Source organism: Muscardinus avellanarius, assembly GCF_963383645.1.
Source record: "Muscardinus avellanarius genome assembly, chromosome: X".
Classification (NCBI taxonomy): domain Eukaryota; kingdom Metazoa; phylum Chordata; class Mammalia; order Rodentia; family Gliridae; genus Muscardinus; species Muscardinus avellanarius.
In genome coordinates this window covers 50,807,197-50,832,703 of record NC_137792.1, presented here as the reverse complement: position 1 = coordinate 50,832,703, position 25,507 = coordinate 50,807,197, and the positions used below count along the sequence as shown (strand labels likewise).

At 48.0% G+C, this 25,507-nt stretch overlaps 1 protein-coding gene across 3 annotated transcripts; it reads right to left on the bottom strand.

The window, feature by feature from the left end:
* Positions 1-16,043: 16,043 nt before the first annotated feature.
* Positions 16,044-24,298, bottom strand: IRAK1 (interleukin 1 receptor associated kinase 1; the record flags this gene model as incomplete). Of its 3 annotated transcripts, none has more annotated exons than XM_080719135.1 (14): positions 16,044-16,105; positions 16,559-16,711; positions 17,142-17,526; positions 17,936-18,172; positions 20,019-20,084; positions 20,901-21,108; positions 21,512-21,630; positions 22,366-22,480; positions 22,705-22,769; positions 23,041-23,229; positions 23,416-23,519; positions 23,617-23,748; positions 23,918-24,085; positions 24,163-24,298. In XM_080719135.1, the coding sequence occupies 14 exons, from the start codon at positions 24,296-24,298 to the stop codon at positions 16,044-16,046; spliced, it is 2,139 nt and encodes a 712-aa protein (XP_080575261.1). The 3 variants fall into 3 exon arrangements, with proteins under 3 accessions (XP_080575261.1, XP_080575262.1, XP_080575263.1); XM_080719136.1 differs by having other exon boundaries at positions 17,142-17,436; XM_080719137.1 differs by lacking the exon at positions 17,936-18,172.
* Positions 24,299-25,507: the final 1,209 nt, after the last annotated feature.

Genomic DNA, 25,507 nt, shown 5'->3' with positions numbered 1-25,507 from the left:
GAAAATCAAGTTGGGGGTGTAGCTAGGAGGTAGAATGCCTCTGGGTTCAATCCCTAATATTACCCTCCTGCCCTCAAAAAAGTAACTGAGCAGTCCACATAGTATATGCACTTTTCGTTTTCTTTCTTTTTTTGTGGTACTAAGGATTGAACACAGGAGCATTCTACTTCTGAGCTACACCTCCAGCCCAATTTTATTTTTTTTATGTCTCTCTAGGTTAATGAGAGTTTCGCTACTTGCTGAGGCTGTCCTAGAACCTGTGCTCCTCCTATCTCAGCCTCCCAAGTACCGGCTATTTGTGTACTTTTCTACCTTTAAATTTTATCCCCTTATGCCTTTCTAAGAAGTCCAACTGAGCGAGGCATGGTGGCACACACCTATGATCCCAGTACTCGGGAGGCTGGCATAGGAAGATGGCAGGTTTGACACTAGTGCACAATAATATAGTGAGATTCTATTTCAAAATAAAATAAGACTTCCGGGAAGATGGCGACCGAGAAAAGCGGGGCTTAAGAGCCCCGCTAACAACAAATCTTCATTACCACAAAATCAGCGCCTTTCATAGCCAGAAAACACCATCACCAGTGAAACAAAAAATCACCAGGCTCCAGAGAGAAAGCGGACTGAGAACAGAGCCACAGAGGAGATACACCGGCCTCGCGCCCGAGGACGCGGCAGACGCGGCAGCAGTGCCATACTGCCGGAGGCACCGGCGAATTCTCGGGACGGCTACAGCAAGCCGAGGTGAGCCACTGCTGAACAGCCAGGCGGGATTTCTCCGCGCAGAGAGCACCTAAAGCTCCCAGTGGCCGAGCTCAGCACACGCTGCAGGGATTCAGAGTAGAAATCAAAATCAAGAAGAAAAACGCCAGCCCCATAGCCGAGGGCGTAGCAGCGGCGCCATATTGCCACCGGCAGCAGCAGCAGCGAATTCAGCGAGGCCAGTACAGCTACATCTGCATACTCAAGAACAGTGAGTCAAATTGCGGGCCACAGAGGAGAAATCCCAGTACTGTACTCCCTGGGACTTGACCCAGTGGGGGAGGGGCGGTGGCAGAGATATCACACCATAGGAGAACGTGCAACCTGCCACCCCCCACAGTCTAAAGCAGCCTCTATCGACTCTCTGGGTCGGAGACTCTGTGATAAAACCCAGTAAAGGAGTAGTGGGGTCCGAGATACTACTGACTCGAGATCCAGAACACCTTAAAGGAAGTCATAGTGACCCAAGGGAAGAACCCAGAGAAGGCACAAACATCGGAAATCATGGGAAAGAGGAATAATACTGGAGCAATGAATGCCCACAACCCCACAACATCAGAACCCGATAAAACAGAAAATCAGAGATTTCTAGAAGATCAAATCAGGAAAATAACTGTAGAAATAATAGAGGTGCTTCGAAAAGAACTCAGAGAGAGCCAAAAAGAGATAAAGGATGCAATTAATGAAGTAAAGGCCTCAATTCAAAGCACAAACAACCGATTAGAACACATGGAGAACAGAATCTTGCTCTTAGAAGATGAGCAATCCAAAAATGAACTCATAGTTTCTAATCTAGAAAAAAATATCCGACAGCAGGAATCTGATATTGAAGAAATATGGGCCCATTTTAAGAGAGCTAACCTAAGAATCATTGGAATAGAGGAGGGAAAAGAAAGTGAAACCAAAGGGATCAACAATCTCTTCAAAGAAGTAATAGCAGAAAATTTTCCAAACATAGAGCAAGAGGTTGATATAAAGGTCCAGGAAACTTATAGAACTCCCTTTAGACAGGATCGGAGAAGAGGATCCCCACGCCACATAATTGTCAAAATGACCAATGTGGAAGCCAAGCAGAGAATCTTAAAGGCAACAAAAACAAAGGGCCAAGTGACATTCAGAGGCAAACCAATTAGAATCACTCCAGACTTCCCAAACCAAGTCATGAGAGCCAGAAGGGCTTGGAGTAACATATTCCAAACTCTGAAAGAAAACAACTTCCAGCCAAAAATTTCCTACCCAGCAAAACTTTCTATTAAATTAGATGGAAAAATAAGAAGCTTCCATGACAAACAGAAACTGAAGGAATTTATGTCTTCAAAACCAGCACTAGAGAAAATACTCAAAGAGATTAACTACAAAGAAGAAATAGGTAACACACACCAGAACCAGAGAAACAAGATTTTCCATCCAACAAACAATTAAGATTGGTTATCTGTGGAGATTCATTATTTATGTTAGTCTTTTACCTATCTCTAAATGGTATTGTTTGCCTTTATTGTTAATTTTTAGGATTTCTAGTTGGAATATTAATATACCTTCAGATATAGCAATTGGAAATATTTTATCCCATTCTATTAGTAACTGTTAACTCTGTTTACATTGTCTTTGGATATACAATTTTTTTATTTTTTTATTTTTTAGGGAGTCTGTATACTCCTCTGTTGCCTGTGTCATTGAAATCATATCCAAGAAATCACTGCCAATTTCAATGTTGTGAGGTTTTATGACCCAGATTTTCTCCTAAAAGTTTATAGTCTTAAGATTTGTATTTAAGTCTATTATCTATTTTGAGTTAATATTTGTATATGGGATTAGGTAAGGGTCCAATTTTATTCTTTTCCATGTAATTATTATTTTTTAACAATATTTAGTTAAAAGATTATCATTTCCACCACCAAATGTTTTTGGAAACCTTGTCAAAAATAACTTGACAATATAGGGAAGAATTTAGCTCTAGGCTTGTATTTAACTCCAATGGTTTATATATCTGCCTTTAGAACAGTACTGTACTGTTTCAATTATTGTAGCTTTATATGGTTTGAAATCAGAAAATATATATCTTCTAGCTTTGTTCTTTTTCAAGATCGTTTTGGGTACCTAGACTCCATATTCCATATTAGGATAGATTTTTTTCTGAAAAATAAATATATAAATATATGATAGTTCCACCTAAAAAATAGAAAAAAATATTCTCTGGTAAGAAAGAAAGCAAAAAGAAATATTGAAATGTTATCTTTAAGTCATCAAAAGCTTGGTATCAGACAAATGAAACTGTTATGTGAGATTATCATTTTTAATTTTAGATAAATTGCCATAATACTAGATGTCAACTACTAAGCCAAGCATGGGAGGGAGGGATAGGGAGAGAATGGGGTGGGGATTGGGTGGGGGCTGACTGGGAAAAGTGTGCATGTATGTCTACAAAAGTATGTAACCTACTATGATATATGAATACAGTGCACCAATAAAAAAAAAAGTTTGAGTCCAGAAAAAAAAAATAAATAAAAATAAAATAATAGAGCTGGGTGTGGTGGCACATACCTGTAATCCTAGTACTTGGGAAACTGAGACAGGTGCCTCAGCAATTTGGACCCTATTTCTAAATAAAAATAAAATAGGGCTGGGGGTGTACTTGGAGGTAGAATGCCCAAGTTCAATCCCCAGTACCACAAAAAATAATAAAAGAGCTGGGGTGTAGCTCAGAGAAAGAACCCCTTGGGTTCAATTCCCAGTAAGACACACAGATACACAGACACACACACACACACACACACACACACACACAGCCCAGTTGAGGGTCTGGCTTGAGCAGCCGGGTAGATGGTGTACATAGAGCCACATCCTAAGATAGGTTATAGTTTGTGATGAATAGGAATCTCAAGTTCCATCTAGTCATTTCAATTAACAGTGCCTTTGAGACCAATGAGGATGCACCAAGTAAGTACTTGGAAGTATGGCTCATAAGCTCAGAGGAGAATTAATCGTTGTAGATATAATTTGGAAATGGTCAATTAGAGATGGTCTTTGGAGCCATAAAAGCCATCACTATAGTAGAATTCCTGTAATCCCAATTACGCAGGAGGCTGAGGCAGGAGGAGCACAAGTTCAAGGCCAGATTCTATAACTTAACAAGACCCTCCCTGCCTCAAAACAACAACAACAAAAAATTAAGCCAGGCATAGTGGTGCATGCATTTGGTAGGCTGAAACAGGATCACAGGGTTGAGGTCAGCATGCGGTAACTTAGCAATACTCTGTCTCAAACTAAAAAATAAAATAGGGCTGGGGGTGCAGTTCAGAGGGAGAATGCTCCTGGGCTCAGTCCTCAGTGCTGCCCCCCAAACCACACTCCCAAAGAGCAGGGGAGATCAATGTCATTGACAAGAGGAAGGCTGAGAGGGGCATGGGCATTGTGAGGCAAAATCAAAAAGAGGGCCAGGTGCATGTGGCAACATGAAGGTGTCTAGCATCAAGGAGGAATGTTAATTTGGTGGCACAGTAAGGGGTTGAAGAAGAAATGGAAAGAGGTGAGAAAACAGACTATTTTCAGAAGTTTGCCTATAAAGAGGAACAGAGAATTGGGGCTGTGGTTGGAGGAGGGGGTTTGGTTATAGTTTTTCTTTCTTCTTCAGGAATGGAAGCTACCAGGACATGTTTGATGAAATATACCCAGGAGTAAGGCAGAAATTGATCATGCAGGAGAAAGATGGAGTGAGTGATCGAAGGAATAATGAAGTTCTTAAAAAAGAACTTTTAATTCTGGTCATGATGGAATAACCGATACCAGTTATGAACAATTTAGAAAATCAGGGCAGGAGCTCGGTGTTGTGGTGTAATTCTAGTGATTCTAGAACTTGGGAGGCTGATATAGAAGGATTGCAGGTTCAAGGCTAGTCTCAGCAATTTAGCAAGGCCCCCAGCAACTTAGTAAGACCCTTTCTCAAAATAAAAAATGAAAAGCCGGGTGTGGTGGCATGTGCTTGTAGTCCCAGCATTCGGGAAGCTGAGACTGGAGGATCATGGTCTGCGAACAGCCTCAGCTACTTAGTGAAGCCCTCCGTACTTAGTGAGACCCTGTTTCAAAAGAAAGAATAAAAAATAGGGCAGGAGGTTTAGCTTGGAGGTCGAATGCCTCTGGGTTTCATTCCCAGACCTGCAAAAAATAAAATAAAATAAAATAAAATAAAATAAAACAAATGAAAGCCGGGCATGGTGGCACATGCTTGTAATCTCAGCATTTGGGAGGCTGAGACAGGAGGATAGCAGTTTGTAGATAGCCTAGCTACTTAGTGAGGCCCTTTGCAACTCAGTGAGACCGTTTCAGAATAAAGAATTAAAAATAGGACTGAGGGTATAAAATAGCTTGGAGGTAGAATGCCCTTGGATTCCAAACCACAAAGAAAGAAAGAAAGAAAAAGAGAAAGAAAGAAAGAAAGAGAAATCAGGAGCTGGGCATACCCCTTGTAATCCCAGTACTTGAGAGGCTGAGACAGGAGGAACATGGGTTCATGGACAGTCTCAGCTACTTAGTGAGACCCTCTGCAACTTAGCAAGATCCTGTTTCAAAATAAAGAATAAAAAAATAGAGCTGAAAGTGTAGCTCAGAGGTAGAATGCTCCCGAGTTCATTCTCTAGTGCCTCAAAAAAAAAAAAAAAGAAATTGGGTGGTGGGTACAGGGGTACAGCTCAGAGGTAGAATGCCCATGGGCTTCATCCCCAGTACCACAGAAAAAAAAAGAAGGAAAAGGAAAGAAAAAGAGGGCTGAGGATATAGCTCAGAGGAATTGCCCATGGGTTCAATCTCTAGTACCACAAAACAAACAACTGGGAAAAAATATTTGAAACAACTCTTTTCAGATCTTGAACAACAGGAAGTACAAGAGTGTGGTCAGAAGAAGGAAACACATGCAGTGGCCCCTAAAGTGTCCTAGGCTTTTGCTTGGAGCCACTTTCCAAATCATGATGCAGGAAGGGGGCTTCTGGAAGAACAGGTAGTCTTACTGATTTATTAGCACTGATAGGCTAACAGTAGAGAAAACAATTAGAATACCAGAAACATTTGACTCATTCCAAAGAAGTAAGGAACAGAGGAAAAAAGGAACAGAGAAGGACAATGGACGGGACAAATAGAAAATACATAATAAGATGGCAGACTTAAGCCCAACCTTTAAATGCAAATGGAGTAAATCGACCAATGAAGAGGCAGAGATTAGCCGGCATGGTGGTGCACGCTTGTAATCCCAGCATCGCGGTTCTCCGACAGTCTCAGCTATTTAGTGAGACCCTGTTTCAAAATAAAGAATAAAAAATAGAAGCCGGGCTTGGTGGCACATGCTTATAATCCCAGCATTCAGGAGGCTGAGACAGGAGGATCACGGTTTGCGGACAGCCCCAGCTACTTAGTGAGGCCCTCTGAAACTCAGTGAGACCCTGTTTCAAAATAAAAAGAATAGCCAGGCGTGGTGGCGCACGCTTGTCATCCCTGCGCTTGGGAGGCAGAGACAGGAGGATCGCGCAGGTTCGAAGCCAAGCTGTGCGTGCTGGTTTAGGAGACCCTGTTTCCAAATAAAAATGTAAAAATAGGTCTGGGAGTGTAGCCTGGAGGTAGAAGGGCTTCCAGGAACCCCAGTACCACCAAAAATAAAATAAAATAAAAAGAATAAAAAATCGGGCAGAGGTTGTCCCTCGGAGGAGGTCTAATGCCCCTGGGTTCCATCCCCAGACCCGCAAAAAAAAAAAAAAAAAAAAAAAAAAAAGCAGACTGGTTAAAAAAGTAAGACACAGCTGCCAGGTCTGGTGGTACACACTTGTAATCCTAGTAATGGGAGGTTGAAACAGGAGGATCACAGGTTCATGGGTAGCCTCAGCAACTTAGCAAGACCCTGTTTCAAAAAAATTAAAAGATAGCTGGGAGTGGTGGTACAAGCTATAATCCTAGTATTTGGGAGGCTGACATGAGGATCCCAGGTTCATGGCCAGCCTCAGAAAGTAGCAAGACTCTCTCATCAACCTAGTGAGACCCTATTTCAAAATTAAAATAAAAAGCCAGTGTAATGGCGCATGCTTATAACCCCAGTATTTGGGAGGCTGAGGAAGGAGGATTGCAGGTTCACAGCCAGCCTCAGCTACTTAGTGAGGTGGTCCACAACTTAGTGAGACCCTGTTTTAAAATAAAGAATAAAAAAATAGGGCTTAGGAAGTCAGGTGTGGTGGCACACACTTGTAATCCCAGCACTTGGGAGGCTGAGACAGGAGGATCGCACAGGTTCAAAACCAGCCTCAGCTACTTAGTAAGGCTCTCAGCAACTTAGTGAGACCCTGTTTCCAAATAAAGTATAAAAATAGGTCTGGGAGTATATCCTGGAGGTAGAAAAGCCCCTGAGTTCCACCCCCAGTACCACACCAAAAAAAAAAAAAAAAGAATAAATAATAAAAAAGTAGGGCCAGGGGTGTAGCTCGGAGTTAGAGCGCTCCTGGGTTCCATCCCCAGTATCATTAAAAAAAAAATAAGGCTTGGGGGTGTAGCCTGGAGGTGGAATGCCCCTGAGTTCAATCCCCAGGGCAATAAATAAATAAAGGGCTGGAGGTACAGCTCTGAGGGAGAATGCTCCGGGGTTCAATCCCCATTACCAACACACACACACACACATACACACACACACACACACACACACACAAGTCTGTCATGGAGATGCAAACCTGTAATCCCACTGACTTCTTTTTTTTTTTTTTTTTGGTGGTACTGGGGGTAGAACCTAGGGGCTTTCTACCCCGGGTATACTCTCAGACCTATTTTTATATTTTATTTGGAAATAGGGTCTCACTAAGTTGCTGAGAGCCTCACTAAGTAGTTTAGGCTGGCTTTGAACCTGCATAATCCTTCTGTCTCAGCCTCCCAAGCGCGGGGATTACAAGCGTGTGCCACCACGCCCGGCTCCCACTGACTTCTTGAGGGTCTGAGGCAGGATAGCAAATTCAAGGCCAGCCCAGGCAATTTAGCATGACCCTGTCTCAAAACAAAACAAAACAATAATAAAAAGGGCTGGAGGTATAGCTCAGAGGAAGAATGTCCCTGGCTTCAATCCCTAATGCCACAAAATAAAAATTAAAAGTCTAGGGATGTTACTTGGTGGGAGAGCATCTCTTGTTTCAATCCCTAGAACCACACAAATACACACAGAAAAGGTAAGTGAACCATATGCTCTCTATAATAAATGCACTTTTTTTTTGCACTGCTAGGGATTGAACCCAAGACCATATGCACAATAGGCAATCCTACTACAGAGCTACATTTCTATATCATAAATGGATTTTAAGATGGGCATATAGTGCATGCTTGTAATCCCAGTACTTGGGAGGCTGAGAAAGGAGGATCATAGGTTTGTGGCTAGCCTCAGCTACTTAGTGATGCGCTCTACAACTTATTGAGGCCCTGTTTCAAAATAAAGAATAAAAAAAAATAGGGCTGGGAGTGTACCTCAGAGGTAGGATGCCCGCCTCTGGGTTCAATTCCTAGTATCACAAAAAGGGTGGGGGTGAGGGTGCAGTTCAATGTCCTGGGCTCAATCCTTAGTATCACATAAACACAGACAAGCTGAGCACGGTGGCACACTATAATCCCAGTACTTGGGAAACCTAGACAGGAGGATCACAGGTTTGAGGCTAGCCTGGGCAACTTAGCAGACCCTGTTTCAAAATAAAAAATAAAAAAGGGCTGGGGGTATAGCTCAAAGATAGATTGTCCCTGGCATATACATACACAAATAATGTGTGTATATGTATCATACATACATGCATGCATACATACATACTTACACATAGAGACACAGATAGATGAAAAGAAAAGAAATGGAAAAATTACTTCATGAAAGACTGAGCATAAGAAAGCTGGATTGGGGCAGCCCAGTGTGGTGGCGCATGCCTGCAATTCCAAGGATCACAAGTTCAAGGACAGCCTCAGAAACATAGTGAGTGTCTCAACAACTGGATGTAGAATACTCCTGGGTTCAATCTCTAGTACTAAAAAAAAGGAAGCAAGCTGGTTGGCTGTATATCAGACAAAGCAGACTTCAGAAGGGATATTATCAGAGATAGCGAGGGGCATTTCATAGTAATAAAAGGGTCACACAAGGTGTGGTGGCACATGCTTATAACCCCAGTACTTGGGAGGTTGAGAAAAGAGGATCGCAGCTTTGCAGCCAGCTTCAGCTATTTAATGAGACCCTAAAAAACTTCAAAATAAAGAATAAAAGCTGGGCGTGGTGGCTCATGCTTGTAATCCCAGTACTTGGGAGGCTGAGACAGGAGAATTGCAGGTTTGTGGTCAGCCTCAGCTACTTAGTGAGGTGCTCCTAAACTTAGTGAGCCACTGTTTCAAAATAAAGAATAAAAAATCGGGCTGGGGGTGTAGCTTGGAGGTAGAATGCTGCTGGGTTCAATCTCTAGCACCACACACACACACACACACACACACACACACACACAAGAATAAAAAATAGGGCTGGGGGTGTAGCTCAATGGATGCCCTTAGGTTCAATTCCCAGTGCTGCCAAAAAAAAAAAAAAAAGTCAATTTATGAGCTGGACATGGTGGCACATGCTTGTAATCCCAGCATTTGGGAGGCTGAGACAGGAGGATCATGGTTTGAGGACAGCCTCAGCTACTTAGTGAGGCCTTTTGCAACTCAGTGAGACCCTGTTTCAAAATAAATAACAAAAAATAGGGCAGGGGGGTGTCGCTTGGAGGTAGAATACCCCTGAGTTCCATCCCCAGTACCACAAAAAGTCAATTTATTAAAAACATAACAATTGTACATGTGTATGCTCTCAATAAGAGAGCTTCCAAATATATGTTCCAACAGTGCGCTTAGTGCCTCTCGGACTGGAATCCCTAGTACTTTGGCTCTAGACAGTTGGTTGCCAGGAGCCCTTCCTGAGCATTCTTTTTTTTTTGGTGGTACTGGGGGTGGAACCCAGAGGCTTTCTACCTCCGGGCTATACTCCCAGACCTATTTCATACTTTATTTGGAAACAAGGTCTCACTAAGTTGCTGAGAGCCTCACTAAGTAGCTGAGGCTGGCTTTGAACCTGCGTGATCCTCCTGTCTCAGCCTCCCAAGCACTGGGATTACAAACCCAGGGCAAAAACTGGCTAGAAATTTGGGGATACTTAGGCATCCATCATTTTTATTTATATTTTTGTCTGTGCAAGTACCTTGTTTTATAAAAAGGTTCAAATAAAATATTTTAAAGCAAAAGATACATGTTTCAAAATCTGGCAGGATTCAAGAAAGAAAGATAAATCTGCAATTGCAGTTGGAGACTGCAATAACTTTCTTCCAGTCTACCAGATAAAATTGGTAGACAGGAAATCAGCAAGGATATTGAGATTTGTATACTATCAACCATCTGACCTCATCAACATTTATAGAACCCAACTAGAGAATACATAGTCTTTTCAAATATACTTGGGACATTCACCAAATTAAAGTATTGCTAAGCCATAAGTCTCAATAAATGTAAAATAAATGAAATAACATAGAATTAATTATCAGACCAGGATGGAATTAAGTTAGCAACAAAGAGCAAAGAGGATAACTGGAAAAATCTTCAAGTACAGTTGGCCCACTATATCCAGGGGTTCTGTACCCACAGATTCAACCAATCATGGATGGAAATATATATATATTTTTTTGGTGGTACTGGGGTTCCTGGAAGCCCTTCTTCCTCCGGGCTACACTCCCAGACCTATTTTATATTTTTGAAACAGGGTCTCTTACGCCAGCACGGCTGGCTTCGAACCTGCGCGATCCTCCTGTCTCCGCCTCCCAAGCGCGGGGATTACAAGCGTGCGCCACCACGCCCGGCATGGATGGAAATATTTTAAAAAATTCTATCTGTATTGAATATACGGATTTTCTTGTCATTAATCCCTTCACAATAATGTATAACAACTGTTTATATAGCATTTACATTGTATTAGGGATTATAAGTAATTTAGAGATGATTTTAAGTACGTAGAAGGAGTCAGGTGTGGTGGAACATGTTTATAATCCCAGTACTTGGGAGACTGAGACAGGAGGATTGCAGGCTCAAGGCCAGCCTCAGCAACATAGTGAGGCCCTCTGTAACTTAGTGAGACCCTGTTTCAAAATATAAGAATAAAGCCGGGTTTGGTGATGCATGCCTGTAATCCCAGTACTTAAGATATTGAGACAGAAGGATCACAGGTTTGAGGACAGCCTCAGCAAATAGTGAGAATACTTAGTGAAACCCTGTTTCAAATTAAAAGTAAAATATAGGGCTGGGTTTGCAGCTTGGAGGAAGAATGCCCCTGAGTTCAATCCCCAGTACCAAAAAATAAATAAATAAAAGAATAAGCTGGGTGTGGTGGTACACACTTGTAATTCCAATACTTGGGAGGCTGAGACAGGAGGTTCAAGAACAGGTCTAAGCAAGTAGTGAGACTTTCATCAACATAGCAAAACCCTGTTTCAAAACAAAAATAAGATAGGGCTAGGGAGCTGGGCATGGTGGCACACACTTGTAATCCCAGTCCTTGGGAGGCAGGGACAAGAGGATCACAAGTTTATGTACAGCCTCAGCTACTTAGTGAAGCCCTCCGAAACTTAGACCCTGTTTCAAAATAATCAAAAATAGGGCTGAGGGTGTAGCTCAGAGGTAGAATGTCCCTGGGTTCAATCCCTAGTAGCACAAAAAATAAAAAAAAAAAATAGGGGCTTGGGGCCGGGCATGGTGGCACATACTTGTAATCCCAGGATTCGGGAGGCTGAGACAGGAGGATCCAGGTTTGCAGACGGCCTTCGCTACTTTAGTGAGGCCCTTTGCAACTCAGTAAGACTCTGTTTCAAAATAAATAATAAAAAATAGGGCTGGGGTGTAGCTTGGAGGTTGAATGCCTCTAGATTCCATCCCTGGTACCGAAAAAAAAAAAAAAAAAAAACAATAGGAGACTGGGGTATGGCTTAGAAGGAGAGTGCCCCTGTGTTCAATCCCCAGTACCACACGCACGCGTGCGCGCACACACACACACACAGTCTCTCTCTCTCTCTCTCTCTCTCTCTCTCTCTCTCTCTCTCTCTCAAGTACCTGGATTACAGGTATGTGTGACCACACCTCTCTTACTATGCCATTTTATTTTATTATTTTTGCACCACAAGCAAACAACAAAACAATAACAACAACAACAACAACAACAACAAAAAAACCAGAATGGAAGAGCCTTTCAATGAAGCAAACACTGAGTGTAAATGGCTTTACTTGTGAATCTACCAAACATTTAAAAAATAAACAATTTTTAACATGCATAAACTCTTTATGAATGCAAGAGGAGCTGGTGGCCGGGAATGGTGGCACACATTTGTTATCCCAGCACTTGGGAGGCTGAGACAGGAGGATTGCAGGTCCGTAGCCAGCCTCAGCTATTTAGTGAGGCCCTCCTCACTAAATGTGAGACTCTGTCAAATAAAGAAAAAAGGGCTGGGGGTGTAGCTCAGAGGTAGAATGTCCCTAGATTCCATCCCCAGTACCAAAAACACAAAACAAAAAAACCCACAACAAAACAAAACAAAAAAACAGGAGCTGGTGTAGGGGCACTGACCTATAACCCTAGTAACTTGGGAGGCTGAGACTGGAGGAACACAGGTTTGAGGACAGCATGAGGTAATTTAGGGAGACTCTGTCTTGAAATTAAAATAAAATAAGGTCGGTGGCGTAGCTAAGTGGTAGAACAACCCTGGATTCAATCCTCAGTACCAAACATCAAAAACAGAAAGAGGATAAGGTAAGCAACTCAAGAGGCTGAGGCAGAAGGGTCACAGGTTGGACTCCATCCTGAGCAATATTTTTTGTGGGTCTGGGGATGGAACCCAGGGGCATTCAACCTCTGAGCTATACACCCCCTGCCCTATTTTTTATTCTTTATTTTGAAACAGGGTCTCACTAAGTTGGGGAGGGCCTCCCTAAGTAGCTGAGGCTGGCCACAAACCATGATCCTCCAGTCTCAGCCTCCCGAATGCTGGGATTACAAGTGTGTGCCACCACGCCTGGCTCATCCTGAGCAATTTAACAAGATCCTGTTTCAAAATAAAATAAAAAGGCCACTGGGTGTGGTGGTACACGCTTGTAATCCCATTACTTGGGAGGCTGAGACAGGGGACTGCAGGTTTGAGGGCAGCTTCAGCAAACAGTGAGTTTTTTTTTTTTTGCAGTACCAGGGATTGAACCCAGGGGTATTCTACCTCTGAGCTACACCCCCCTGCTCTATTTTTAACTCTTTATTTTAAAACAGGGTCTAAGTTGCAGAGGGTCTCACTAAGTAGCTGAGGCTGGCTGTGAATCTATGATCTTCCTGTCTCAGCCTCCCAAGTACCAGGATTACAAATGTGTGCCACCATGCCCAGTTTAAATAATGAGATTTTCATCAGTCTAGAGATGAAATACTGTTTCAAAATAAAAATTAAAAAAAAAATAGGGCTGGGGGTGTAGCTTGGAGGTAGGATGCCTCTGAGTTCAATCCACAGTACCAAAAATAAATTAATTTTAAAAGGGCCTGGGGCTGGGTGCGGTGGCCCACACTTGTAATCCCTGTGCTTGGAAGGCAGAGACAGGAGGATCGCACAGGTTTGAAGCCCCTCGCTTGTTTAAGAGACCCTGTTTCCAAATAAAAATATAAAAAATAGATCTGGGAGTGTAGCCTGGAGAAGGGTTTCCAGGAACCCCAGTACCACCACCACCACCAAAAAAAATAAGGCCTGGGAGCTGGGCATGTTGGGACATACTTGTAATCCCAGCATTTGGGAGGCTGAGATAGGAGGATTCAGGTTCACGGTCACCCTCAGCTGCTTAGTGAGGCCCTTTGCAACTCAGACTCTGTTTCAAAACAAAGAATAAAAAAAAATAGGGCTGGGGGTGTAGCTCAGAGGTAGAATGCCCCTAGATTCCATCCCCAGTACCGCAAAAAATAAAAAAATAAAAAAGGCCTGGGGATGTATCTCAGTGGTAGGGCACCCATAGGTTCAATCACCAGAATTGCAAATCAGACAAATGAAACCTTGCAAAACAACCCCCCCCAAAAAAAAATCACAAAGCTGGCGTGGTGGCACACACTTGTAATCCCTGTGCTTGGAAGGCTGAGACAAGAGGATCGCACAGGTTTAAAGCCAGTCCCAGCTACTTAGTGAGGCTCTCAGCAACTTAGTGAGACCCTGTTTCCAAATAAAATAGAAAATAGGTCTGGGAGTATAGCCAGGAGGTAGAAAAGCCCGTGGGTTCCACCCCTAGTACCATACATACACAAAAACCAAAAAACAAACAAAGAAAAAAATCACAAAAGGAGGGAAGAATGCTTTTCTACTTAATTTTTTTTGGTGGTTCTGGGGGTATAATCCAAGGGCTTTTCTACCTCGGCTATACTCCCAGACCTATTTTATATTTTTTTTGGAAACAGGGTCTCGCTAAGTTGCTGAGAACCTCACTAAGTAGCTGAGGCTGGCTTTGAACCTGTGCAATCCTCCTGTCTCAGCCTCCCAAGCACGGGGATTACAAGCCTACGCTACCACGCCTGGCTTAACTTAATATTTTTATTTGGTTTTGGGGATTACACCCAGGGGCTTTTACTTTTTATTTTGAAACAGGGTCTCCCTAAGGTATCATATGCTATTCTTGAACCTGTGATGTTCCTGACTCAGCCTTTTATGTCCTGGGATTTCGGGTGTGTGCCACTACAACCAGCTCAGTTATCATACTTAATGGTGAAAGACAACCTTTCTCTCTAAGGCTGAGAAGGCAAGGATGTCCACTGTCACCACTTAGTATTCAACATTCACTGGAGGTCTAGCCAGTGAAACAAATCAAGAAAACGAACAAGCATATAGATGGGAAGGGAAGAAGCAAAACTGTCTTTATTTTTTGGTGGTGGTACTAGGGATTGAACCCCCAATTCTATGTCTGAGCTCCATCTCCAGCCTAATGTTTTGTTTTGAAATGGGGTCTTGCTAGGTTGATGAGTCTCACTAAGTTTTTGAGGCTGTCCTCAAACTTGCAATCTTCCTGTTTTAGCCTCCCAAGAATTGGGATAACAGGCGTGTACCACCACGCCTGCAAACAGTCTTTATGTGCAGAAAAACATGATCTTCCGAGGTAGTAGCCCCAAAGCTATTAAAGTGGATTGAAGGTCACAGAATATGAGGTCCACGTGTAAAACTCAGTCCTATTTCTCTGTACTATCAATGAACAAATAGTAAAGGAAAGTACTATTTAAAACCATTGAAAACCATGAAATATGGGAGGAAAAAGGACACAGGAAAGTGCAAGTTAGCAGCACTGCGACTCTGTTTCCAGTTTGGGTCCAGCTAAGTGGGAGTAGAAACAAGAACCTCCGGGGCTTGAGAGCTCTGGAGTTCTGGCTGGACCCACGAGGACCCTGAGACAGGAAGCACTGGGCAAGCTTGAGGCTTTTAGAGCAACAAACTCCACCAAAAGAGCGAGAGATGAAAACATGAGTTTTTATTATTTGAGGACAACTTGGACTTCACCAATGCCTAGCTTCGTGGGGCATGTAGTGTGACTCATGACTGTCAACATGAAATGATCGTCAGCCTGTGCTACTTACTGCCCTGGGCTAGTTTCGAAGGCACTCAACAGGACACTTGGTTACACAAAACTTGACTGGCTTCTACAAATGTGAGTCACAGTTTTCTTTTTCCCGAAAATGGTGCCCTTCCCTTTCTGCCTTGCTCCCAACTTCCTTCTTTCTTGGGACTTCTCACTGTCTGGGTAACATGGCGCTTGGCCTTGCCAGACCTTGGGTGGTAGCCCCTCTGCCACCACCAGTGCCTGGGCCCGAGGCCGAGTCTGTGGCCCAGGGAGCCTGACTGGGCATGGAGGCATGTGTGGTCCATTAGTCAGCTTGTGGGTCTCCAGGGAAGCCTGCATACACTGGCTGGAGGCAGGGCCCGCTGCTGGACTCTAGGGGACCTTAGCATTCTCATTTTTTGCTAATAGACTCAACCACAGGCTAGCTATACTTCACTTTTCAAATTCCAAGTGTCTGAGAGGGCCCCAGGCCTCACCTGCTTTCCTTCTGAGCTTCTAAGTCTGAGATGTCCTGCCTTACAGTGGCTTCCAGCAGCCTCCCTGGCTGGCTCTGTCTGTGCCCCCACCCCTGCTGCCCACAGGCTGCTGAGGGGTGTCACGTGCCATGAGAACTTCCAACCATGAGAACTTTGACTTCTGGGTCTGGGAGATTTGCCCAGGTGAAGAGATCAGCTCTGAAATTCGTCGCTTTCTTCAGGCCCCTGTCTGCTTTTGTGGTCCAGGTCTAAGGCTAGGCAGGAAGAGGAAATGCCAGTCAGCAGACAGGGAGGCTCCCTGTCTGCCAGAAGGCCTGGCCTGAGGGCTGGGCCCCGCTTCCCCTTTGGCTCCTGGAGCACCCTCTGGAATACTTAAGGGTACCGGGAGTGGAAAATTCCTGTGGCAATAAAGGGTAACCAACACCCTCAGGCTAGGGGAAGGAGGGTACTGGGATAGGGTGGTGAGGGGACTGGGTCAGGGTCTTCCTATGGGAGCCATTATGGGGGTGGTTGACCTGCCTGGCTGACCCACACCCTTGGTGAGTGGATGCCTTATCTGTGCAGTCAGAACAAACGTTGTACTGTTCAGGGTTGGCATGAGAAAGTGTGCCTGGATACCTGGGAGATTAGCTGGCAGAGCATGTATGGGCTTGGGAGGGGGACCCCTGGGGGTTGGCTCCCTGGGAAGCTGAGTTGTCCTCAAGTACCTGGGATGGAGCTTGATGACAGCAGCTGTAGGCTATCCAGGACCCCATCCTCATATAGGGCCAGCTTCTTTACCATCTTCTGTCGGGCAGGGTTGATGATGATCTGCAGTGGCTCCAGTGACAACGATGATGCAGAGCTGCCCAGGGGTGGTCCTGGAGCAGAGAGAGAATCCTCTTAGTTGTCCCTACCAACTCTTGGTGATGCTCTAGCTACACAAGTCTTCCCAGCACCCAGCCTAGCACCTGCCTCGCTGGCCTCGGGACAGAACTCCTCAGTGAACTGTGAGGCCAGGAGCCCAGACAGAGCGTTCCACGGTCATGGCATTCAGGTGGGGTTGGGCACAAGGGCTAGGAAATGAGCTTTTGGCTTTTCCTCATCCACCTGGGGGTGTGTGACCTGAGGAAGGGAAGCAAGACGGCACTAGGCCATTCTCTGACCCCTTTCTGTGGCCTTGGGCTTGATATGGGCATAGCTGAATGGTGGGCCCCAGTTTTCTCCTCTTGGAAGGCCTGTGTGGGGACATGGGGTCTATCATTAAAGAAGGCTCCTGGTCCCTTTCTGGACACCTGTCCCCCTAGCTACCTTCCACAGGTGTGGACCGGAGGCCTGGACCACTTCCCCAGCTTGACTCTCCAGCGGTGCCCTCCTGAACACAGCTGGCCTCTCTGAGGGGCGCCGGGCCCAGGGAAGAGCTTGGAGCTAAGCGGCAGGAGTGCAGGGCAGCAGAGAGGCCAGCCGTGCTCTCATCGCTCTCCACAGGCTGGTTGGGGCTTCTCTGCAGCTGCTGGGCAGGCTGGGCTCCTGAGGGCACCGCCAAGGGCTGCCAGGGGGTGCCCCTACTCTGGGCACTGTCAGTGGTAGACATATAGGAATTCTCCTGTGGGGAAGCAGGGCTGGGGCCAGTGGACTCTGGCTCCTGAGGAGGCCCAGCCACTGCTGCTTTCAGCCTCTCCAGCCTCTCGTACACCTGTGTGGAGAAAAGCATTCTCAGAAAGAGCACAGCTGTAGCACACCCAGCAGCTGGGAAAGCCTGCCCCTTTGCCCCTGTCACAAGGAGTACTGGGAGTCATGGCTACCAAAGCCAAGGACTCCATTCTCAATTGTCACCAGAGGGTAAGAGGTGGGAGAAAAAGCAGATGTGCAGTGGCACAGTGGCTCTGGTAGATGGTATGGGAAGAATCTTTTCCTCCTGTCAGTGACAGGGGATCAGAGCCCTGTCCAGTAAAGCAGGCCCACAAGGTCCCTCAGTTTGGTGGAGCAAGGAATGCCAGGAGCTGGCAGGCACTATGTCCAGCTTGCTATTGAGCAGGGCCAGGAATTTAGGCTTTCTAGCTGGCCACCTTGTCTCAGTGGCCAGCTGGCTTCCCCAGGGCTACCTGGGTCATGAGGGGCCTCCTCTTGGCTCGGCGGTGCAGGCAGCAGCAAGCCAGCTGAGCCAAAGTCAGGCCCAGCTCGGGCAGACATGGCCCAGGCCTGGGATCCAGGTGCTTCTTGTAGATCTGGGCAGCGATGGGAGTGGCCCAGACATCTGCAGATACGCCCGCTTGGAGAGTGGTCTGGGTGCTTTTCAGGGCCACCCCAGCCTCCTCAGCCTCATCTTCAACCAGGTCTTTCTGTGGGACAGACACCATGATTGTGGCCTCTGGGTGGCTACACTTTTAGCTGAATTCCCAGGCTCCAGCCACTTAATCCTGTGGTCTTCTTTCTTCAGATTAAATACCCACTGTGTGCTTAGCGCTGCTCTAGGGAGACAGTAATAAAGAGCCTGGGTCCTGCTTCACAGAGTCAACCTACTGGGAGGGTAAAGAGCTGCCAACAGGACCTGAGAAGTGACACTTGAACAGGGATCCAGACAACATACTGATGGATGCAGAGAAAGAAGGGGTCAAATCAGGTTCACAGATTATTGGCTGGACTGAGTCCCTACTGAGACCCAGAACAGACAGCCCATGCAGGAGAAGTAGTGACAGGAGGTATACAAGTTTGTAAAAATTAAAGAGGAGCAGGCATGGTGGCTCAAGACCATCATGCCAGTACTTAGGAGCCTGTCACAGGATTGCAGGTTCAAAGACAGCCTCGGCAATTTAGCAAGACTCTTTTTCCAAATAAAAAATAGAAAGGGTTGAGGGTGTCACTCAGAGGTAGAATACCCCTGGGTTCAATCCCCAGTACTAATAAAATAAAAAAAAGAAAAGGTTAGCTGGGCATGGTGGCACTTGCTTGTAATCCCAGTACTTGGGAGGTGAGACAGGAGGATTGGCAGGTTCACGGCCAGCCTCAGCAACTTAGTGAGGCCATCTGCAACTTTAGTGAGATCCTGTTTCAAAATTAAAGAATAAAAGCTGGGTGTGGTGGGCATTTTGTAATCCCCGTACTTGGGAGGCTAAGACAGGAGGATCGCGGTTCACAGACAGCCTCAGCTACTTAGAAGCCCTCTGCAATTTAGTGAGACCCTGTTTCAAAATAAAGAATTAAAAAAATCAGGCTGTGGGTGTAGTTTGGAGGTAGAATGCCTCCAGGTTCAATCTCTAACACCACACACACAAAAAAATTAAAGAGTAGCCAGGCGTGGTGGTGCACGTTTGTAATCCCCGCGCTTGGGAGGCGGAGACAGGAGGGTCGTGTTGGTTCGAAACCAGCCTTGCTGGCTTAAGAGACCCTGTTTAAAAAAAAAAAAAATATATATATATATATATATTGGGTCTGGGAGTGTAGCCCAGAGGTAGAAGGGTTTCCAGGAATCCCAGTACTACCAAAAAAAAAATATTAAAGAGTAAAATAGGCCTGGGGGTGTAGCTGGGAATTAGAATGTCCCTGGGTTCCATCCCCAATACCTCCCCTCCCACATGCAATCAAAAGGAAAGGTAAAGAGGAAACAGTGGCCAAGCATGTTCTGGGCCCAGGAATTGTCTGAACATGGGATGTATGTTAAGTCTGTTTTGTACACAGGGAAACTGAGGTCCAGTGAGAAGCAGAACCCAGATTTCCTGTCTCTTGGTCCCAATTCATTGCACAGCCAGACAGGCAAGAATGCAGGAGTGGAGCTGGGGAGTTGCCCCCAGCAGGGAGCATTTTTTACCTGCTACTTGCCTGGTAGGGCCCAGGGGAAGGTGTCTCAGCCTACTTCTCTACCACTGCCTTTCCTAGGCCCCTGCCTTCTCTGAGTTCCACTGTGGCTCTGGTCCCAGAGCACTGGGACTGTACCCTCCCTGTCCCCAGTCCAGGCGGGGGTCCTTGACAGCAAGGACAACAGAATTTACAGAAGAAAGACAGGTTTCTCCTCACAAGGCAAAGGAAGCTGTTTGGGGCCCTGCCCATTTTCAGAGATGAGTCAGCAGCAGAGACAGACTTCTGTGGAGCACCGTGTTCTGGATCATTCCATCCTCCAGGACTGCACCTGTTGGTTACCGGGAACAGCACCTCCCTCCCTCCCACCCTGTCTCCCTTCAGGAGGCTCACCAGATACTTGGTCTTGGTACCATGTGTCCTCACAGCCCTCTGGCCAGCCAAGGTCTCCAGCACTACCTAGACAGGGCAGGATAGAATGTTGCCCCAGGCCTTGGCAGCGAGGTGGCCTCTGGGGTGGACATAGATCAGGGCTGATAGGTTCCTGGGACAGGCAGATGATGCCTCCCAGCAGATCCTGAGCCAAGTGTTACGAGATCAAAGCTTACACAATTTGGGGGGCCTGCTTGATGCAAAATTAAGCCAGGCGTGGTGGTGTACGCCTATAATCTCAGCTACTTGGGAGGCTGAGGCAGGAGGATCACAAGTTTGAGGCTAGCCTCTGCAACTGAGAAAGACCCTCTCTCAGGCTGGGCATGGTGGCACACGCTTGTAATCCCCGCGCTTGGGAGGCTGAGACAGGAGGATTGCACAGGTTCAAAGCCAGCCTCAGCTACTTAGAGAGGCTCTCAGCAACTTAGCGAGACCCTGTTTCCAAATCAAATATAAACATTGCTCTGGGAATATAGCCCAGAGGTAGAAAGCCTCTGGGTTCCACCCCCAGTACCACCAAAATAAATAAATACATGAATAAATAAATAAATACATGAAAGACCCTCTCTCAAAATAAAATAAAGAGGGTTGGGGATGGAGCTCAGTGGCAGAGTGCTTTCCTAGCGTGTGCAAGGCCCTGGGAGTCCAACCTCCAGTATTGGGGGGAAAGAATGAGAATATTACCAACACAAAATTAGGTTCTGGGAAAGAAAGGAAACCATGAAAGGGACCCTGAAACTGAAGCTTTACTGGCTTCTAACCAGGTTGGGCTCTGGCTCTGACACATAATTCTCCAGGCCCTGTTGCCTTTGCCTAATGCCAGATGAGAGGCTAATGGCTCACCACCCCAAAGCTGAAGGTGTCGGTGTCCACGGCCAGCCGTCCTGTCTTGATGTAGTCTTCGGGGAGGTAGGCCAGGGTGCCCCGCACGGTGCACGTCCGGGCCACAGAGCTGCTCTGGCTGGGGTTGGCCCCTGTGAAACGGCTGAAACGGGCCAGGCCAAAGTCTCCCAGCTTGGGCATCAGTCTCTCATCCAGAAGGACATTGGAACTGGAGGATAAAGAAGTGGCATTGGCGCAGGCCTGGCCCACTCTCCCCTCCGCATCCAAGTAGCTTCAACGAATCTGCACTGAAGGTCACCAGCCTGGAGTCTTGTCCATGGTGGGTGGCTAGCACTGTCCCGTGTGTCCCAGCTGCCTGGGGGGACCAGCATTTCTGGGGTGCTCTCACCCAGCCTGGCCTCCACTCATCAGTGGAGCCAACTGGCAGCCTCATCTCCATACCTGTACCACGCCAGAGTATTCAATGCCTTGGGCATCCCTAGGTTCTGAGGTCCCCAGCTGTGTCTATCATATAATCAGGACCAGGCCAGCTGATTCTCACGGGGGATTCTCAGGACAGGGCTCTTCTGGCCATGGGCTCTGGCCTTGCAGGTCTCCCAAGCTGGTCTCACCTCTTAATGTCTCCATGGATGAGGCTTGGGCTGTCCTGATGTAAAAACTGGATGGCTCGGGCTGTGCCCAGCAGGATGTCCAGTCGCTGAAGCCAGGAGAGGGGAGGGCAGTTCTGGGTCTGGGGTGGCAAAGGGGGCAAAGACATGGTAACAGGGGTGGGTGTGTTAGCTGCTCCTTGACCCTGACCCTCTGTCCACCTGTCACCATGTGGCCTGGACCAAGCCAAGTCACTTTGTTCTCTAAGCCTAGTTCCTCTTCTGGAAAATGAGCAGAATGTCCATGACCAAATCCATAAGTGGGTATAGGCTGAGTGATTTTATGGCTTCAAAAAGTGCTCGGAGGCTGGGAAGGTGGCTGGATAACATTTCTCAGGATTCGCAATAGAATGTGATGGGCTTGGGTTCCTGGAGGTCATTACTTTGTCTCTGAGTGGTCAAGAAGGTTTCAAGGGCACCCCCCCTCTTCAACTCAATTTAAGTGGAAAGGCAAGGAACTTCGTTCCTGTGTCCATTTGGCCCTTGGACCTTGTGGGAATGTCACTTAGGTGGTGCCAAGCCTTGGGCCTAGATGGGACAACCTGTGCCTGCTGGCACCCTTTCCTTAAGGGCTGTCCTGACAAAACCCTTCAGCTACTCTGCTCTCCCGAAGCAGAAGCTTGAGCCAATCCTCTTCTTAGACCAAAAACCAGGGCCAGGCCAGGCCATGGGAAGGAGTTTTGTAGAAAGTAACATTCCACTTTGGGCCAAATCTTGAGCTAGGGGCCATGGGTGAGCTAGCAGCCTAGAATCTGCACCCAGCTCCACCCAGGTGCTGAGAGGGCTGTGGGTCCTGGGAAATGGCCACGGAAGCCTACCTGGAAGTGGAGACGGTCTTCTAAGGAGCCATTGGGCAGGAAGCCATAGACAAGGCAGTAGAAGCCACTCTCTGCACAGTAGCCAGCAAAGTCCACAATATTCGGGTGACGAAACCTGTTAGAAAAAGTGAAGCCTGAGCCCTCTGGCTCTCTGGGCTCTACCATTTCCTATCTGGTTAGAAGGAGTGGGCAGCTCCTACTGCTCCCTCACTTTGGTTGGCCCTAGTAGGACTCAGGGACCCAAGGGAGCTTGGTCTTGTGATATGCAGTCCTGGAACCTGATGGAGCCCTGGGATGGCTTTCCCTCTGCCCCGAGCCAGGGGTACCCCTGAGGCTTACCGCGACAGCTGCTCCACCTCAGTCAGGAAGCTCTGTTTCACCACAGTCCACTCTAGGTCAGCTTCCTACAGCCACAGGTACAGTGGAGGAAGAGGCAGGGAAAGAGCAAAAGTGTGAGCCAAGGTTCACCAGTCACTTGCAATGCTACCTGCCGCAAGCCCAGAACAATGGAGGGGCTGGGGTCCTTGAACTGGAATCAGAGGCCTGAAAGAGTTGCTTGGGGAAGCTGTGGAGTAGAAGGGGACTGGAGAAGTGAGGATTGGTGCAGGTGAGGGACTGGAGGAGCAGGTGCTAGAGGACAGCCTTCCAGTGCCTTTGCCAGGATGCTATACCTACCTCCTTCAGCCTCTTCACAGCATATGTAGTATTCCTCATCACCGCCTGGTATACACACCCAAAGCCGCCCTCCCCGATCCTAAGCTCCTCCGAGAAGTTGCGGGTGCCCTGGGAAATCTCACAGAGGGGCCAGCAGAACGGGGAGGGGTGAGCCCCCTGCAGGAGGGACACTGAGCTCTCTGGGCTTGTCTGTTGGAAGAGACCGGGATCAGGTAAAGTGTGTCTCCTACCCTCTGCCCAGGCTGCAAGCTCTCCCAATCCCAGATGCTTCCCAGCTGACTGGGCTTGGCCAACTGGGGCTCTTGGTGCAGCAAAGGCCAAGTTTCTTCCCCCTTGTCTGGAACTTTCCCTGGTGAGGGGGCAGGGGTCACCCACCTTGGTAGAGGAAGGGGCTGGAGATGGCAGTAGTGGCTGAAGGGAATCAGAGCTTGGGACCGGGAAAAGCTCAGGCCGGGACTGGAGCTGGGAGCCTGGAAAAACTTCATAAAGACTCCAGTGAGAGGCAGGCAGAGACCAGCAGCAGGATTTGCAGCCATGATCCCGGTCAGGTTGGCCCTTTTCTCAGGGCCCGCTTACCTGGAGAGGGGAGGGTGGAGGCTGAGGACTGCAACTTCCGGGGGCTCCAGGCCTCAGCCTTAGAGGGTGCAGGGATGCTGCTGGGCCTCGGGGCAGTGGCACCTGGGGCAGGCAGGGGGGCGGGCGGGTGCCCTGGGATGCCAAAGAGGGAAAAGGAGTCTGAGGCCCGAGTGTGTGTGTGTGTGTGTGTGTGTGTGTGTGTACCCTCCGTGTGGTCCCGCCGGCTCGCTGGGCTTTGAGCCAGTCTTCCCTCCCCCGGATCCCTCAGCCCCAGGGTCCGTGGGGCCGCGCGCGCGCTCACAGGCGGTGATGATGTCCCGCGCCCGCAGCAGCTGCAGGTGCGTGAGAATGTGCACGAGGTCGGCCACGCGCGCGTTGCGGTTGATCCAGGGCCACAGGACGCTGGCGGTGCGCTGGCCCGAGCGCTCGCACAGCCGCAGCTCAGTCTGGTCGCGCACGATCAGGGCCGCTGCGGGGCGGGGGGCGTCAGGCCTGGGCGCCGGGTGCCCGCGACCCCCCGCCTCCCGCTGGCCCGCCGCCACCCACCGAACTGGCACCAGTCGGCGGGCTCCAGGGCGTCCATCACTTTGTAGAAGCGGCACATGACCCAGGGCGGCACCTCGTACAAGAAGTGCTGGGCACCGGGGACTGCGGGCTCCCCCGGGCCTGGGCCCCCAGCCATAGCCGCCGCCGCCCCAGGGCCTTTCGGGGCCACGGCGGGCGCGGGCCTGGGCCTGGGCCGGCCGGCTCCGCGGACACTGACTCACTTCCCCTTCCAGCCGGCCTCGTGCGACGCCCAGCGGGGCGGAAGAGGCGGTGCCCGGGCTCGCCCGCCATCTTGCCCGCCGCCACCAGGCCCCTTGACCACACGGGGGCGTCGCAGTGCCGGGCCGGGCCCCTGGGAGGAGCGCGCTGGGGAGGGGGCACAGCTCTTTATCCCGGTTTGGTGGGCAGGGAGGCTTTACAGGAGGACGGGCCATCGGGTCGGAACAGGAGTCGGAAGGATGAACGACTCCCAGTTCTTGGGACAAAGGTTATAGCGAAGGCACACGATGTTCCAGAAAGGCGCTTCAAGCCAAGTCTGGTGAACGTCATTAGGAAGCCCGGTTAAGTTTTGGCTTTATTTGGGAGGCATTGGAGAGTCGGCAGAATTCTAGGTGGAACACGGTCAGATGTGGGCCCCAGAAAGGCCACCGCAGACTCTGGTCAGCTGGTCACGAGGCTGGATGCAGAAGCGTGTACACCAGGCTGCCTCTGTGCCCAGATCCTATCTTCCTCTCCTTCAGGAACCACTTTTCCTTCTTTGCTGGGCCCTTCTCACTAGCCCATGCATGCTTTTCTTTCTCCTCAAGCAGGCCTCTGCTCTACCTCCATATGTAGGACCTTCACAGCCTGCTGTCCATTCTCCCCCTTCTTCCTTCCCTCCCTTCAGTACTGGTGATTGAACCCAGGGACCTTCTACCTGAGCTACACTCCAGCCCTTAACTTTTATTTTGAAGCACAACTTAAATTGTTGGCCTCACTAAGCTGCTGAGGCTGGCTGCAAACTACAATTGTCCCGTCTCAATCTCCCAAGTGCTGGGATTACAGGTGTGCACCACCATGCCCAGCTCCTCCTTCCTTTTCTGTCACACTCTGGCTGTTTGTACTCCCCCTTGTGCAGATGGCAGACTCCAGCAGCTTCTCCTATCCTCATTTCTGAAGCAGTCACCAAGCTCTGCTCACAACCTGTCTGACCTCTCAGCCATGGAGACCTCTTGTCCATGTCCATGTCCCTCTTGTCCATTTCCCTAGTGTTCTTCACTCAGGGATTTTTTTTTTTTGCTTCTCTGGCCACTTCAGGAGCCATTACTTCTGGTGTTCTCACTGAACTCTTTAGAGTCCCCCCTCT